Here is an 18,465-nt window from a genome sequence, read left to right as displayed (position 1 = left end):
GTGCCTTCGTTTCGTAAGTGTTTGTTTATATAACGGTGGTCTGACAGAGACCTTGATTGTAGCTGCTGTTGTGATTGTATCTCAAAATGGTTAATATCAATCGAATCACATAAATCTTAGCTTTCCAAAGATATGAGTACCTTCATACACACAGAACCTGTGTAGATAGTACGGCTGCAACTAACTATTATTTTCATAATCGATTAGTTGGCCGATTATTTTTACGATTAATCAGATGGGGGGGCAACTTTCAGTACCCTTTTTTTTTTGTTTATTTAAAATAAAATCCAGTTACAAATATAAACTTCAGACTAAAACTTTACACAACTGTTTGTCCAATTTTATGAGACTGAAAAGAACCCAATACACACACACACACACACACACACACCAGAATATATATTATTCATTTAGGACTGTAGTTTAATTCAGTGCTTTGTGTGCATCCATAAAAATAATGCATAAATACTTATTATATAAACTAATATATGTTTATATTATAGTATTTATGCATTACTTTCTATGAGATCTGTATATATGTCTGGCTATTGCAGGCTAGACCACTGCTTAGCATCATTCAGCCACTGACAGTGCATCTTCTGCAGTTACACCAATTAAAAGTGCTAGTTTAGCTCAATAGGACTCCTTGTCTTTTCTGATGATTCATAATAATAAGTGGATAACATTTTAGCTGTCAGTCCGATTCCTAAATAAAGTTCTTGCTGGGTTCCAAGTAGCAACAAGTTGCTAGGCTACTCTTTTTGGAACCATTTTGTGCACATCTTTTTATGTTTACAAGTACCATATAATTCTGTCTAAAATTCAGTTTTTTAATTCTTTCTAACTGCTAGGTTGTTCTTAGACATTTGATTGACCACAAATCAAATGTCTTCCTGCTATAAATGACATTTATTGGACTATTCTGACCACGAATCAAATGTCTTCCTGCTATAAATGACATTTTTGGTCTATTCTGGCCACAAATTAAATGTACTCTTGCTAAAAAAAAAAAAAAAAAAAGATTCTGGAGTGAAATGGTTATGTAAAATGGATCCATGCAGTGCATCATCATGTACTAGTATCAGAATGAACTGCTTCTTATTTTTTCACAAGTTCTGGCATGAATCTTACAGTGTAAGTTGACCCAAATAGAATTGTGAGTAAACCAGAGCTGTTGTAATGTGCGAACACCTCATGCCTCTAACAGTATGTTGAATATTATCAGGAGCTGTGAGTAGGAAAGTAAAAACTTGCATAACATATCACAGTCAGAGGGTGGAAAAAAACAACGGTAGCACTTTTCCCCTCTCCCATTTGTAGTCACCTCGTTGCTTCGCTTCTAATTTGCATAAAGTCTCTCAGTTCACTCACTTATCATTCCCTGACAGTTACTTCACCTCTTGGCACTGTAGCTTTCCAGCTTTTGTCGGAAATGAATAACTTCTGCCTGCTTTTCCTGAGGGTAACACTTGTACATTGGTACGACAGGATTGAGCTTAAGCTTCTTAACATCAGTTTATACTTCGTGTTTCCTATGAGCCGTTAATGAATTCTAATGCTCATCTGGTAAACAAAATAGTATGATGTACTGTACTGTAGCACAGACCCATTTTGTGCCCCCTCATTTTGCAGTAGGATTGATTGAAATCCCATGCACAGTTCCAGTTCTCACTCTATTAAAGGTGGAGTCAGCTGAAGTTTAGGTTAGAAGGTTAGCTACAGGTTTTTGTTTGTTTGTTTGTTTGTTTTTTTGTTTTTTTCCCCAATTCTCAAATTGTAAACACACAAGCTGGTGGTGAAAGTTTAAGGAATTTTTTCTAGTATACAGTATACACTGGAATGGCAAGGCCAATTCTTTTGTTTTCATTATACACTGAAGACATTTGGGTTTGATGACTGAGACACATTATGTCCTGATAGTTACGTCTAGATGTGTTAAAACAACTTGGAACATGACAGCTTTTGTTTGAATGTTTCCCTTTTTCACTTGATCAAAATATTGGAATATGTGACTTATAGGTGTTTTCTTGTTGCCAAGGTAATGTATACCTTGTTAGATTGATTTGTTTAAACAATTAATAGCTCTGAATGTTTACTTTTGAGTTGAGTCCTGCATTTCACCTGTGAAGACTGCATTTGTTGTTAAAAAAGGATAAACCAACTTAAAGACCAGAGAGTTGTCTTTGGGAGAAAAGCAAGTCATTTTGAAGCTTAGAAAGGAGGGAAATGCAGAGATATGCCACAAAAGTTCTGGAACCAAGGTTCACCTCTAAATGATGAAAAGGTCAAAGTGTGGAGAAAGAAAGAATCTGCTCAGTTAAGCATGGTGGAGGTAGTGTCATGGCTTGGGCTTGCATGGCTGCTTCTGGAACAGGCTCACTAATCTTTATTGATGATGGTAACAGCAGAATGTATTTGGAAGTCTACTGAACATACTGTCTGCCAATTTATAGAGAAATGCATTCAATCTAATTTGGAGGAACTTGCAGCAAGACAATGATCCCAAAACACCCTGCTTACAAAAGCACTTTATTAGTTGGGAAAAAAGTGGAAGGTTTTAGACTGGTGAAGTAAATCACCAGACCTTAACCCAATTGAGCAGCATTTTACCTTGTGATGAAGAGACTGAAGGGAGAAACTGTAGTACAAGTCTGGAAAAACATCACAGAAGAAGAATGCCACAGTTGGGTGATGTCAGTGGGCCATCAACTTGATGCAGTTATTGCAAGCAATGGATATAAAAACACATATTAAGTGTTATTAACTTTATGACCATCTTTTCCATTACTTTTGCTTACATAGAACTTGGCACCTTTGGCGGCAGACCATCCAGGTTTTTTTTAGTTGTTTGACACATCTAGATATCTAAATATCAGGAAACGAAAGATGAAATTCTGATCTATCTCGTATTCATCTTTTGATCTCAAACCTAATGTATTCAGTGTACAGCAGGCCTTGCTATTCCAGTACTTTTTGAAGGGGGTGGTATATAACAAAAACTAAATGGAAACAAAATGATCAAAGTGACTTTTCCATAATCTCTTCCATAAACCTTTCTATTTGTTTTCCACTTTAATTTTTTTGGTTGCTGTATCACATTAAAGATGGAAAATGATCAGACATGGTTTATCTCTGTTTCATTTTTTACATCCAAAAAAATAAAAACCAAACTGCAATTTTAACAGGGGTCTGTAGCCTTTTTCACTGATCAGCCATAACATTAAAACCACTGACCGGTGACGTGAATAACATTATCACATTACAATGGCACCTGTTAAGGGGTGGGATATATTAGGAAGAAAGTAATAGTCAGTTCTCAAAGTTGATGTGTTGGAAGAAGGAAAAATGGGTAAGTGTAAGAATCTGAGCGAGTTTGACAAGGGCCAAATTGTGATGGCTAGACGACTGGGTCAGAGCACCTCCATAATGGCACATCTTGTGAGGTGTGTGTAGTGGTTAGTACCTACCAAAATTGGCCGGTGAACGACAACCGGTGAACCAGCGGCAGGGTCATGGGCCCCCAAGGCTCACTGATGCATGTGGGGAGTCAAGGCTAACCTGTCTGTCCGATCCTACAGAAGAGCTACTGTAGCACAAATTGCTGAAAAAGTTTATGCTGGCTATGATAGAAAGGTGTCAGAACACACAGTGCATCACATCTTGCTGTGTATGAGGAGGCATAGTCACAGACCCTTGGGTGCTGGCATTCACGTAGATGTTACTTTGACCTGTACCATCTACCTAAACATTGTTGCAGACCAAGTACACCACTTCATGGCAACCGTATTCCCTAAGGCTTCTTTCAGCAGGATAATGCGCCCTGCCACGCTGCAAAATTGGTTCAGGAATGGTTTGAGGAACATGATGAAGAGTTCATGGTATCAACTTGGCCTCCAAATTCACCTGATCAGTCTGATCGAGCATCTGTGGGATGCGCTGGACAAACAAGTCTGATCCATTGAGGTCCCACCTCGCAACTTATAGGACTTAAAGGATCTAATGTTAACGTCTTGGTGCCAGATACCACAGCACACCTTCAGAGGTCTTGTGGAGTCCATGTCTCAACGGGTCAGAGATGTTTTGGCGGCACAAGGTTATTTATTGCTGGTCGGTGTATATTCACTGTAGTTTGTTAGTCCTATTCAGCAGTGCCATGTTCCTGTGTGTGTTTGATATCTGCTGTGTTTGTTAAATTTAGGGACATGCTATATGGTTCCTTTTATTCATTCATTCATTCACTCATTCATCTTCAGTAACCACTTTATCCTAGTCAGGGTTGTCGTGTTTCCAACAGTAGCGGAATACACAGCCGAAGCATGGACAGATGGCGGCTGCTGAGTCCAGAGGAACAGGGTTGTGACATTTTTGACACAAAAAAGCATGAGAACCACTGGAGTAAGGAACTTGTTTGGGTAACAGAAATGAATGGTAGATTCAAAGAAGCCGAAAGAAGTGCATTTTGAAAAAGTCGACAGTGCTGTAACTGTGCAGTCGTACACTGAGACTAATCCTAGCAGAACAACCCTAGATCTGAGTTTGTTTTCTGATTATATTGAAAGCTTAAATGTTAGAAAAAGTACAATTCACTAACCCCATCTTCAAAGTACTAATGCCTGATCCTTGAGAAGTGACTAGAGTGGTATTAAGTGTCCTGCATTATAGTGTAGTATAACTTGTGCAAATGAGCAACTTGTTTGCCCCAGATCTATCCTTAGGTAATGGTGCAAATTCTTCTATTTAGTGTATCTATTGCTGCTACAAGTGTTTAGCAAGTTGCTTGCTCAAATGTTCATGGGCTGGGGTGATGGCAGATGGGTTTTTTTGTCTGTAATTTTGGCCCAATAAATATGCAGCTGTTTTATTGATGGGTGCTGATTAGGGGTGGATGATACATATCAAAAATATCATCTCACGATTCTTGAAGGAAATTCTACGATATATATAGAGTAGGTTTTCTCACAAAATGGCTGCAGTATTTCATTATAAAAACTTTTTTTATTGCCTACAAAAAGAAATGTATTTAAAATGTTTACATAAAAAAACATTTTATTCATAATACTGAAAATGTTTTGCATTTTACACTTTAAAAGATTAAACACCACATTGGATTCTTCCTGTCAGTTTGTAATGAAACTTATTTATCATGTATAAAAACCTAAAATATTAACATTAATATTAACATTATGATATCTACATTATTGATATTAAATAGTCATATCGCCTAATGCTAATGATGGTATGCGTCTCAGCTCTTTATAACGCTGTTCTCATGGTGCTTTTTTTTGCTCCCCCTCCCTTCTTCAGTGTGCACTTAGTATCAGAGACTCCTTAGGTGTCTCATGCCCTGTTTTAAATAACTATCAGACATTAAGTAATGGTCCTCCCATGATTCCCCAGACCATTCCATTCAGGGCCAGGCTGTCTGTAGTGATTGATGTGGAGGCGCACTGCACTCAACAGTGCTTGTATAGCCAATTCACACTACTGCGTTGCCTGTGCTTTTGAATATTCAGCAGGGCTAAACATTCCTTGTTCTCTTGTCTAGACACAGTGCAGCATAAAACAGCTGTTCATTTGTTCCCAAGGATTTTACAACTCTCATCCACGATTACTAAGCCCTGGCCTTTGCATTTTGTCTAAACTGATTGGTCCCTCTAGGATATAAAGCAAAGCAAAAAGACTACAGATTTTTAACACATGACACTGAAAGTGATTGATGCAGATGCCCAATGGGCAACTGTCAGTTGTGTACCTTTTAAAGCTGACCTGAATGCTATAATAATAATAATAATAATAATAATAATAATACAGCTAATACAGAAACTGGTTGAAGTACTTTTGTTTTTTGGCTGCTCACATTACTGCCTGACCCCTGATTAGAAACAAATGAGGGGTAGTTTATGGACATATAGTTTATGAGGTGTAGTAGATTATGGACTGTTTGAGCCAATACTAGAGAAACAAGTCGAAGTTGATGCAGTCTATGTCTAGTCCTTCTTGTAATTAACCTCAAAATATACTTCAAACATGAAGGAAACTATGGAAGAAAAACAAATTTCAAACATTTGACCAGCTGTGTCCTTGACCCTGTTTGGTTCAAAATCCAAAATTTAATTAGTCCTATACACATTCCCAAGAATTTCAAGAAACACTCGTTCTTGAGATACAGTATCACACTAAACAATATCTCTGACCAGAGCACAGACAATTATGGATGGATGGAAGAAAGACAAAAATAGCTAGCAATGAAAATGGGTCTTGAGTTCCTGACCATGAAGGTGTAACATCCTTGTATGACAAACAGGAAGGAAGCTATTGAAGAAAAACTATTTCAGACATTTGACCTTGTTGTGACCTTGACTCAGGTCGGCTCAATTCCAGTATTGAGTATATCAGTTTATCTGCTGGTTACAGTGATTATTCCATATAAATCCTACAAACGTTTAACCCCTCATTCTGGAGATATCGCGCTAACAAAAATTTGGAATGGACGGATATCCTGGAACATAACGCCTCCCCTGTCAGTGACGGAGGCATAAGAAAAGCTAGACTAAAGCAAGATTTAAATAAGTCTGCTTGCTAAAGTAGTTTAAATAAAAGTCTGTTTGGTCTATAAGGGTTGATAATATTCACTGCATTGTCAGGACGAAAACAAAAGCCATGAAGTCCAAGGAACTTGCATTATGCATCAATTGTGGCAAGGTATAGGTCAAGGCAAGGATATAAAACAATGTCTAAGTCTTTTAATGTCCCCAGGACCACAGTGGCCATAATAATATTGTAATGGTAGAAGCCTGGCACAACTTTGAATCGTTCTATAGTTGGGCACTCAGGAAAGAAGGGCTTTGGCCATGGAGGTAAGAAGGAACCCAACAGTCACTCTAAAATAGCTTCAGACATTCTGTGCAGAAATGAGAGAACCTGTTGGATGGACAGCCATCTCTACAGCACTCCATAAATCACTCTTCACTGCAGAGTTGCAAGATGGAAGCCACTTTTGAGTAAAAGGCATATGACTGCATAAAGGACTCTGGCAACATGCGGAAAAGATTCTGTGGTCTGATGAGATGAAATTTGGATTCTTTGGACAGACCAGCAAGCAACTATGTCTGGTGAAAAACAGGCACTGCACATCATCTGCCTAATACCATCCCTATGGTGAAACGTGGTGGTGCAGCATCATGCTATGGGAGGGCTTCTCAGCAGCAGGGACAGGGAGACTGGTAGCAAATGAGGGACTGATTAATGCAGCCAAATACATGAACATCCTTGAAGAAAAGGTCCTCCAGAGTGCACGGAAACTCGTACTGAGGCGACAGTTCTTTCAACTTTCAATACGACTGTGACCCTAAGTATTCAGCGATAACAGCAGTGGGGTGTCTTCAGGGCAAGTCTCTGATTGTCCTTGAGTGACCCAGGCAAAGCCCAGGCTTTAACCCTCGCTATCCAATCTGACTTGGCTTGAGAGGATCTGCCATGAACAATGGGGAAAAACTGCCCATATCCATTTGTGCAAATCCGGTAGAGATGTATCCAAGAAGACTTGCAACTGTAATTGCTAGGAAAGGGGCTTCTACACAGTATTGAATAAAGAGTCTGAATACTTTTTTGATTAAAAGATTTCAGTCTTTGATTTTTAATTAATTTTAGGAAATCTTTTTTTTACTTCATTATGGGTGATTAAGTCTAGATTCATGTGTAAAAAGGGCAATTCCAGTGATGTGCAGTTGATTATTTTCCTAAAACAGCACACCCAGTTGTTTTTTTTATTTCTTGCATACTATAGGATCAAGTCAACAGATACTTGGATGAGTACAGATGTTAGCAGATATTAAGTTTTTTTGTGGAGTGAACAGAAGGCATGATGTGGTTGTTGGAATCCAGATATTTGTCCAGGCGGATGCTGGAAACTTCTTTAGTATTAGAGGGAACATAATCCATTACAGCTCTGTCTGAAACTGCAGAATGCAGCCATGAACAAAAGGTTTGTGTAATGCTGCTGCTTCCTCTCATGAGAGTCAGAGGCTAGAGGCTGTAGAGGCTGTGTGAGTGTGGGCAGAGCTTCAGCGCTACAGCACAGAAAAAGAGTGAGAAGTGGGAAACCGCTGACTGCCTGATTCAGTGCCTGCTCATTACTCTCTCTCTCTTGCTCGCTCGCGCTCTCTCTCTCTCATGCTCTCTCGCAATCTCTCTCTTTCTCTCACTCTCTCTCTCACTCTCTCTTTCTCTCGCTCTCGCTCTCTCTCACTCTCTCGCTCTCTCTCTCTCGTGCTCTCTCGCAATTTCTCTCTTTCTTGCTCTCGCTCTCACTCTCTCTCGCTCTCTCTCTTTCTCTCGCTCTCTCTCACTCTCTCTTTCTCTTGCTCTCTCTCTTTCTCTCTCTCTCTCTCTCACTCTCTCTCACTCTCTCGCTCTCTCTCTCTCTCGTGCTCTCTCGCAATTTCTCTCTTTCTCTCTCTTTCTCTCTCTTTCTCTCGCTCTCTCTCTCTTACTCTCTCTCTCTCTCTCGCTCTCTCTCTTTCTCTCCAGCAACAGTAGGTTTTCAAACTAATTAACATTTAGCTGCACTTTGTTCTGAAAAGACTAAATTATTCAGCAGGGAGACAATGAGCATGGTGTTTGCAAGAGTTGGCTTGCTGAGAGAGAGAGTGAGTCTGTGTGTGTGTGTGTGTTTGTGTGTGTGGGCATGTTTTTATAACTTTATAAGGACAAGAATATCTAACACTGGGGTTCTCAAACTAGGGCTCGTGACCCAAAGTGGGGTCGCTCGATTTACAGATTTGGTCACTACAGAAACTTGCAGTCCTCCCTTTTTGCTTCATTCATTTATGTTACAAATTAATATTAGAAATCTCGAAGATGGGTTTTGTGTGCGAATACTTTTTGAAACAAGAATATTAAGAGAAACGTGTGGCTGTGGAAAGGTTTTTAGACTTTTGCTAAGGCCAAATGGCCACACGGTTATGGGAATCCACAAGGATTTGAGATTGTGAGCATATTTACATTTACATTTATTCACTTAGCAGACGCTTTTATCCAAAGTGACTTACAAATGAGAAAGATACAAGCAAAATATTATGAGGTTCTGCATTTATAATAGTTTAAAAGGTTATCATTTTGAAAACAGTGTTTTGAATAACAAAAAGAGTTATAAGACTTCTTCAGGGATTCCCTGATGGGGAATGTGATGGTGGGTGAGTGAGTGTCTCTGTGTCTGTCTGTCTGTCTCTCTCTCTCTCTCTCTCTCTCTCTCTCTCTGTGTGTGTGTCTCTGTTTGTCTGTGTCTCTCGCTCTCTTTCTGTGTCTCTCTCTCTGTGTCTCAGTATGTCTCTCTGTCTGTCTGTCTGTGTGTTTGTCTCTCTCTGTCTTTCTCTCTGTGTCTCAGTGTGTGTCTCTCTCTCTGTGTCTGTGTGTGTCTGTCTGTCTGTCTCTCTCTCTCTCTCTCTCTCTCTCTCTCTCTACACTGGGGCAGTGGTGGCTTGATGGTTAAGGCTCTGGCTACTGATTGGAAGGTCAGGGGTTCGGGTCCCAGCACTGCCAAGCTGCCACTGTTGGGCCCTTGAGCAAGGTCCTTAACCTTCTCTGCTGCATCATGGCTGAGCTTGTGCTCTGACCCCAGCTTCCTAACATTCTGGGATATGTGGGGGGGGGGAGAATTTCACTGTGCTGTAATGTGACTAATAAAGACTTATTACACACAAAATGCCTTAAAAATAGTAAAACAAACATTTATCTTTGTCTCCGTGTGTATGGCAGCATTTTATAGGCTTTTCAAATGCTAATTAAAAGATACTAATTCAAACATGTATTTACAGTTGCAGTTCCCTTATAAATGTGCATAGTTTGATACATAATGCAACTGCATATTTTTGTCCACAACAATATATACTTGGTACCAAAATTAAACAAAAATACAAATGCATAGTCCATTTAACATTTCATTTTCAATGTCTAACTTGGTATGATTGTATTACCATACTAAAAAACAACTTCGAGAATGCTGCCATGTGTGTATTTCATGGATGCAGCAAAAGTATAAACAAATTATTTTTGTTCACTATCCTCACTGCAGTGTTTACCTTGACTCTGAAATAACTGATTTTCTCCAGTTGAGGGCAGTATAATCCCATACCCAAAGTGCACTTTTAACCTGCCTCCATCCTGGTGTGTTTCTTTTGTGTGTGTTGAATTTATTTGTTGAGTTTGCACACAGTTTAGATGCATGACGCACTAAAATTCGGTCGATTAAAGTAACTTAAGCTGAATTATTGTGAAATGATTCCTAGCTTGTTTGTGTAATGTAAATTCAGTTTATGCTTGTTTGTACAACTCATTATGTCAAAGTGAATATTCATGTTTATATGAATATAAGCGCATATATTGTAAAATACATCTGTTTGCTGCTACTCATCTTTTTGCCTTTTTTTTTAATCCCTCGATCTTCAGGTTGGAAAGAAGCAGGAACGAAAGTGTCGAGTTGAAGGTGGTCATCATGGATTCACCGAGTATAACCCCTATCCCCAGGTAAGGTTCGTTCTCTCTCTCTCTCTCTCTCTCTCTCTCAATCCCCTTGCTAGCTAACAACATTAGGAAAATTTGAGCTTGGCATCACCTGTCATGTTTCTGAATTAAGTGTGTTTTAAATGCAGAAAGAGATTCCGAGTCAGTGACAGTAGAAGGTGGCGAAGAAAGCGGACATGCTTTTCTAATAAAATATTAACACAAACCTCTTGACAAGATCATACGGGACATGTTGCACTCTTTTGCAGGAATTATGTCTTCAGTACGTTTACATGGACAGCAATAATCCGATATTAACCCGATTAAGACGATATTCTGATTAAGAAACCTTTATTGATGACCTTAATCCGACTAAAGTCATACTCGAAGGAAACACAAATCGAATTAAGACATGTGGAGTATTCCTGTTTTAGTCGCATTATGGAATGTGTGGGAGTTTTCACCGCATTTTGTGACAGGACACGTACACACACGGCAGTGCTCAACCGTTTGACGGTAATCAAGAGAGCACGGCTGCATGCGAAACCGCGTAGTTACCTGCTAAATGGTAGGTGAAATACATGTATCTCAGCTACACTATAGTAGGTAAGTACGTGGTTTGGGACGCAGCCCACGGCTTCAAGTGGTCGTCTATTTGCATGTATAGGATAACTAATAATTAACTGCACTTGAAGCTTTCGTAAAATTAAAAATAAAAACACCCAAAACTGTATACGGTACCATAACGGAGACGAACTGTATGTCAATACGTGAAATTCTGGAGGGAACGTCGGACGGCGTGGTGATGTAATGGCGTGCCGTTAATCGATCTATGTTCTATAACACGTAAAACGGGAACATGAAAGGGATATTATAAAAGCAACTCATATAAACACCTTAATCAGAATATTGTCTTATTCAGAATAAGGTCAATTATTAGATTACTGTTGTCCATGTAAACGTAGTCATTGTTGATTCCTCTAATTGACAATAAAATCGGAATAGCATTCTCTTGCATCTCAGCAGGAGAAACCGTGCTGTGTTGCATCATCATCTGAAAAACACAAATAAGGTCTCGCGCCACTAATAATAGCATCCTACATAGAACCTTGAGGGAAAATAAGTGATAAATTGCAGAGTAATACAGGATATTACAGTAAGGGACATTTAACTAAACACTATAAGGACATTGGAGGCCTTTTAGCAGATTAAAAACAAATGATGGGCAGTAATAGTTAATGACATTTTAAAGCGGTCAGGTATGAAACTTTAGCTGGACTTAAGAGCGCTAATACATTTTAGTACAACTCCATAGTGGACACAGATCAGGTAGCTCGGGGTTTGCAGATTAAGCTCATTTTAACTAATACCAGTAGGGATGCTGTACATGTGGCTCATTGCAAACACTCCCCTGATGTTTTTCATGTACCATATTTCATATTACTCTTGCTTGTAGCATTTATTTATGGTGGAGTTCTGGGAACTAAAACGTACAAATATCTGTAATGACTGTCAGATTAATATGAGCATGCATTGCCAATGAGACATCATAAATAATACCCTTCTACTTGTAATAATGATAATTGTGCTGATTAAATCATTACTCTGTGAGTTCTTCAATAAGCATGGATTTAGGTTTTTATGTTTGGTGATGAAAATCCCAACCATTTCTCTGAGGCACTAACGTTTACAAGGATTCACTTACCGAATGAAACAATAAGGGAACCCTGTTAGTAGAAACACAGCTGTTAATCATGGCTATTCATTATTTTCTGTGTTCAGCACCATGTCTTCCCAGCAGCCTTTGGGACTTTTTTGAGATGAAATAGCACCTACCATATACACAAACTAATAAACCTCTGGGGAATCACTTTCAGTAGTTATTCAATCAGTCAGTGATTCAGACAGTGTGACAGTCAGTCTGTCAGTTATTCAGTCTGTCTCAATCTTTCAGTCAATCTGTCAGTTATTCAGTCAGTTATTCAGTGAGTCTCAATCCTTCAGTCAGTCTGTCAGTTATTTAATTAGAATTTCATTCAGTCTGTCAATTATTCAGTCAGTCCACCAGTCATTCAGCCTGTCAGCCATTCAGTCAGTCTGTTAGTCAGCCATTCAGTCAGTCCTTCAGTATGTCAGTCTGTCAAACAGTGGACTCTGTCAGTCTACTTAAGAACTTTCACAAGGGGGCAGTGGTGGTTAGTGGTGGCTCAATGATTAAGGCTCTGAGTTACTGAACAGTAGGTCAGGCAAGGCCTTGAGCAAGGCCCTTAACCATCTTCATTCCAGGGGTGCCGTATCATGGCTGACCCTGTGCTCTGACCCCAACTTCCTAACAAGCTAGGATATGCAAAGGAAAGGGAATAGATTCATAATGAACCAAACTCATCGTTGTAGTTTATATGGCCCTGAGAAGCAAGGCTATCAAGTTCTCCCTGTGAAACTGGATTAAACCACAGAAGGATCGTCAATTTGACAACTAAGTTACATTCATGTGTTTTCCACGATGACCAGCAGATACTCTGGTGAACAGAACATCCTACCTATTCCAAAATTTCCTTCAGCAATCCATTGACCATATCAGACATTGAAAGTTTGAAAAATGTGAAACTTTTGTTTCAAAACTAAGTAAATCCACCAATGAATTCAACAGTGCCACCAAAATAAAATGCTTCTTTATTATTGTTTAAGCCAAGAATTTCAAAATGCTAAAGTACAGTGTTAATAAGACAGTTTTCAATGACCATTTTTGTTTGTTACTATGAAGATGAATTTCTCTGTAGCCACTCGATTATAATAGTCTAACTATCAAATCAAAAGCCCTGCAACTTATTTAAACAAATATGCATTTGTTGTACATTTATGAAGCATTGTACATATGATGCTCTAAGAATGACCGGATATTGAAATAATTGGAAATTACCTTAAAATACAGTAACTGACAATTACAGGTCATCCTACACTTCATCCTATCATTCATGTTGGTCTGGCCAAAGCATTTTATCCAGTTCACACCTATACAGCACGACTACTCAATGCAGCATCCATCGTGTCCATCAATGACATGTTGCCATAGGGCTGATGGTCATACATTTTCCATCTCCCATCAGAGAGAAATTCCTCTATGGGGTGAGGAAAGGGGAGTAGTGTCGGAGGAACTCCAGATTGTGTATTGTTGGTGTGTACACAACTCATACCCTTATTAGGTTTGTACAGTGAAAGCTAACATCATCCCAGACTACTACACATTTTTGGAAGTCATTCCTGTTCAGTTCTCTATCATTCTTACTGTACATAGCAATGCCAGAAGACTAATGCTTATGCTTTATATGTGTATTTGGCTGTACTATTTTGCATGTGAAGATTTAGACAATGACCACAGTGATCAGTGCATGCGAGAGTAATCAAATTCAATAGAAAAGCAGTGGTGTCAGTTTTAATACCATTGCTTTTACATTTCATCGCTGGAACAACTGATGACGACTGTTCTTAATATTTGCTATAAAGTGCTGAAGCTTCAGAATTCTGAGTGAACACCGTAAGGAATGTGCATTAATTCTGTGAAAACTGGACAAACAATGTGGATATGTCGCACAGTGTTTTAAAAACGTCGATTTTCTTTTGAGGACTGTGTTGAAGCAATGGGGGGGGAGGAAAAATCACAATAAAAGCATCATTTTAAAAGACCGATTTAAAAGACAATCAATGTGAAGTAGTCCTGTAGTTATAGTTCTGTGTTCAATATTTTATTCTAGTAACATTGAGATGAAATGAAACGAGCGTATTAAGTATAGATTTGTATTTCATTTATTTTTATGACTGTAGATGACTAATTCGAGTTGAGGAAGCTGTTTCTTATTCGGCTCCGTGTCAGACACAAATGACCTAATGGCTCTGCTCCTGAGGGAAGAGCACATGGCTGTGACGACCGTCATGCTTTTTGCTGTACTCATAGGAGTACTTCCTGTTTACCCTCAGCTGATTTGTCTTAGAACAAAACTAAACCCCCGAAGGTTCTTGCTTTGGTATAATGTGTGTCCCTATCCTTTACATTTGGATCTAGAAGGAGAAACTTCATGTCCCACTTGGCAGAATTAAAAGCAATATGACAGTTTATGTTTATATATATATATATATATATATATATATATATATATATATATATATATATATATATATATATATATATATATAATATAGCCTTCCTGAAATTCGGCTATTAGAATATAAAAAGTGTATATAATTTGTGCAATGAAAAAATCATGTGTGAGTTTTTGTAATAATAATAAAGCTAATTCTTTATGATGGAGAAGGAGATGTCAAAATGATTTGATTTTTAATTTGTTCATGATGAATAAGGAAGTTTGCCATGAATATATCTATACCAAAGAGAAACTTAAGTGGATTTCTTTAGGTTTTTAAGTAAGTAAGTAAGTAAGTCAATTTGATTTATAAAGCACATTTCAAACAATGTCAGTTGAAGTTGCATATATGAGTCAGTAGGGTACACACTGGCACAACAGAAAAACGTTCGACCCATAGTATGGAGATCATAAGTATGAATACTGATAATACCACATCCATCCATTTCTGGGAGTCCAAGAGAGCAAAATGTTCTCAGGGAGGGAGGGGTGGCATACTCTCTCTCATGCATGTAGAAGTGGGCGGATAGAGCTGTCCTCCGAGTGTGATACGCCACCCATTGATGTTGCATGAGCAGCATGAACACTGAAAAGCTGCATTTGTATATACATTCACCATCGACTTTATTAAGAACACCTGCGCATTCATGTACTGTAGTTATCTAATCAGCCAATCACGTGGGAGCAGCACAATGCAAAAAAAAATCATGCAGATACAGGTCAAGAGCTACAGTTAATGTTCACATCAAACATCAAAATGGGGAAAAGGTGTGATCTCTGTGACTTTGATCATGGCGTTGTTGTTGGTGCCAGATGAGTTGGTTTCATAAACTGCTGATCTCCTGAGAATATCACACACAACAGTCTAAACAGTTTACACAGAATGGTGCGGGGAGGAAAAACAAACCATCCTGTAAGAGGAGAGTCTGTAGGCTGAAACTCCTTGTTGATGATCAGAGGAGAATGACTAGACTGGTCTGAGCTGACAGGAAGTCTATTATAACTGAAATGAGCACTATTTGGACTGGAAAAAGAGCAGGTGTTTTGTTTGGTTTTCTTCTAATTTTCAACTGTCCAGCCTGGGTGAGTTTCTGCCCATGATCGCCTCAGATTCTTGTTCATGACTGACAGAAGTGGAACCTGATGTGGTCTTCTGCTGTTGTAGCCCATCCACCTCAAGGTTTTACGTTTTGTGTATGCTGAGATGCTTTTCTTCTCACCACGGTTGTAGAGTAATTATATGAGTTACTATATCCTTCCTGGCAGCTTGAACCAATGATTTGCTTAAATACAGTAGATTAGATTCTTAGGAGCCTGATGAGCATAGTTTTTTCAGCAGCGCATGACAGTACACAATCAAGTTCTTTGGACATGGTTTTCTTGTACAATATATTTCATTCCTATCTTATACTTTACCCTTTTTAGCAAACTGAAGTGCTGACTGACCTCAGCATCCCCACGTCCAGCGAAGAACAGCTGGAGTACCTGCGCTGGAAAAAAGAGAGAGAAGAAATCGACCGAGAGCGAGTGGCTCGCCACAAAAACTCCCAGGGCCAGTGGAGGAGAGCCTGGGACATGGACAAACCCGAGCTTACGTAAGCTGCCGTGGCCGTCCTCCGCCTGTTGCATGCTTTTTACATGCCTCGTACATCTGTGTTTAACCCATTTGTCTTGGTTAGGTTTGGGGCTTGTTCTAATTTCCTTTGTCTGTTTATTGAGCGGTTTGTCTTTCTGCATGTCTAACTGCCACTTAAATGCTAAATGATAAATTTCAGTTCTTTTGTGAAAGTTGACTTGAGTTTTTGGGATTTTTTGTGCCTTTTCAGCTTTCTTCATGCACAAAATAAAACCAATAAAAGAATTGAAAAATAGTATGATTTTTGTAGATTCCAAATTTTTCAGGAAACATTTACTTGTGTTATTTAGTCATAAATATTATTCTACTATTTTATGAACCCCTGCGTGTGGTCCAAAATACAGGCTTTTTAACAGTTTGTTTTTGTTGTTGTTTTTTCTAGTCTTTTGAGACTAGACATAATGACAGTGCAGGAAAAGGAAGAAAAAAAAAAGATTCATACTGTAGCACAGTAATTGGATAGGTAGCCAGGCTGGTGTATATATCTTTCAGAAATTGAGCGTCTGAGGATGTCTGCTAACAGTGAAGTTTTCTAAAGTTAAAGGTTCTGCTTTTCACTTTTTCAGCAAGCTGTACAGAAAATTAAATAAAATTGAACGCAACAGTTGTTTGATAGAATGTCCATGTGAAATGGAAGACAAGCATATTATGTTCACATAAAAGGGAGATGTACAGACGAGTGTCAAGTTAAAGGAAAGACCAGTGGCTCTGTTGTAGAATCTATGCTAAGCTACACTGAAGCTTTTTTGGTTGCTTGTGGTGGACCAATATCTTCCTAAGACACTTTGTTGGTTTTGGCTTTCAATTGTCACCTGTCTGTATAAGCATCACTGGTGACCAATAGAATATCAATCTATGTATTACAGTAGATGAAGTATTATAACAGTAACTGGCATGTTGCTGAACACCATATTAAGCACCATTAATAATTTGTCAAATCCCAACAACCCATTCAAACTCTTACTCGTTACTATTTATACATACAGTATCTCACAAAAGTGAGTACACCCCTCACATTTTTGTAAATATTTAATTATATCTTTTCATGTAACAACACTGAAGAAATGACACTTTGCTACAATGTAAAGTAGTGAGTGCACAGCTTGTATAACTGTGTGAATTTGCTGTCCCCTCAAAATAACTCAACACAGCCATTAATGTCTAAACCACTGGCAACAAAAGTTACTACACCCCTAAGTGAAAATGTCCAAATTGGGCCCAAAGTGTCAATATTTTGTGTGGCCACCATTATTTTCCAGCACTGCCTTAACCCTCTTGGGCATGGAGTTCACCAGAGCTTCACAGGTTGCCACTGGAGTCCTCTTCCACTCCTCCATGACGACATCACGGAGCTGGTGGATGTTAGAGACCACGTGCTCCTCCACCTTCCGTTTGAGGATGCCCCACAGATGCTCAATAGGGTTTAGGTCTGGAGACATGCTTAGCCAGTCCATCACCTTCAGCCTCAGATTCTTTAGCAAGGCAGTGGTTGTCTTGGAGGTGTGTATGGGGTTGTTATCATGCTGGAATACATGCTGGGATCATGCTGTGCTTCAGTATGTCACAGTACATGTTGGCTTTCATGGTTCTCTCACTGAACTGTAGCTCCCCAGTGCCGGCAGCACTCATGCAGCCCCAGACCATGACACTCCCACCACCATGCTTGACTGTAAGCAAGACACACTTGTCTTTGTACTCCTCACCTGGTTGCCGTCACACACGCTTGACACCATCTGAACCAAATAAGTTTATCTTGGTCTCCTCAGACCACAGGACATGGTTCCAGTAATCCATGTCTTTAGTCTGCTTTTCTTGAGCAGACTGTTTGCGGGCTTTCTTGTGCATCATCTTTAGAAGAGGCTTTCTTCTGGGACGACAGCCATGCAGAACAATTTGATGCAGTGTGTGGCGTATGGTCTGAGCACTGACAGGCTGACCCCCCACCCCTTCAACCTCTGCAGCAATGCTGGCAGCACTCATACATCTATTTCCCAAAGACAACCTCTGGACATGCCGCTGAGCACGTGCATTCAACTTCTTTGGTCGACCATGGTGAGGCCTGTTCTGAGTGGAACCTGTCCTGGTAAACCGTTGTATGGTCTTGGCCACCGTGCTGCAGATCAGTGTCAGGGTCTTGGCAATCTTCTTATAGCCTAGGCCATCTTTATGTAGAGCAACAATTCTTTTTTT

The 18,465-nt window shown here is 39.2% G+C and overlaps 1 protein-coding gene across 1 annotated transcript in view; it reads left to right on the top strand.

Annotated features, from left to right (window-relative positions):
* LOC128612546 (coiled-coil domain-containing protein 9B) overlaps window positions 1–18,465 on the top strand; it is a 52,923-nt gene that overhangs the window by 19,817 nt on the left and 14,641 nt on the right. The window contains exons 7-8 of the mRNA XM_053632842.1: window positions 10,447–10,524; window positions 16,065–16,234. Coding sequence (XP_053488817.1) covers window positions 10,447–10,524; window positions 16,065–16,234 — 248 coding nt within the window. The remainder of the gene's footprint in view (window positions 1–10,446; window positions 10,525–16,064; window positions 16,235–18,465) is intronic.

Source organism: Ictalurus furcatus, chromosome 9 (genome assembly GCF_023375685.1).
Source record: "Ictalurus furcatus strain D&B chromosome 9, Billie_1.0, whole genome shotgun sequence".
NCBI classification, from domain to species: domain Eukaryota; kingdom Metazoa; phylum Chordata; class Actinopteri; order Siluriformes; family Ictaluridae; genus Ictalurus; species Ictalurus furcatus.
The sequence above is the reverse complement of the archived record's forward strand: the minus strand, read 5'-3'. Positions and strand labels throughout refer to the sequence as shown.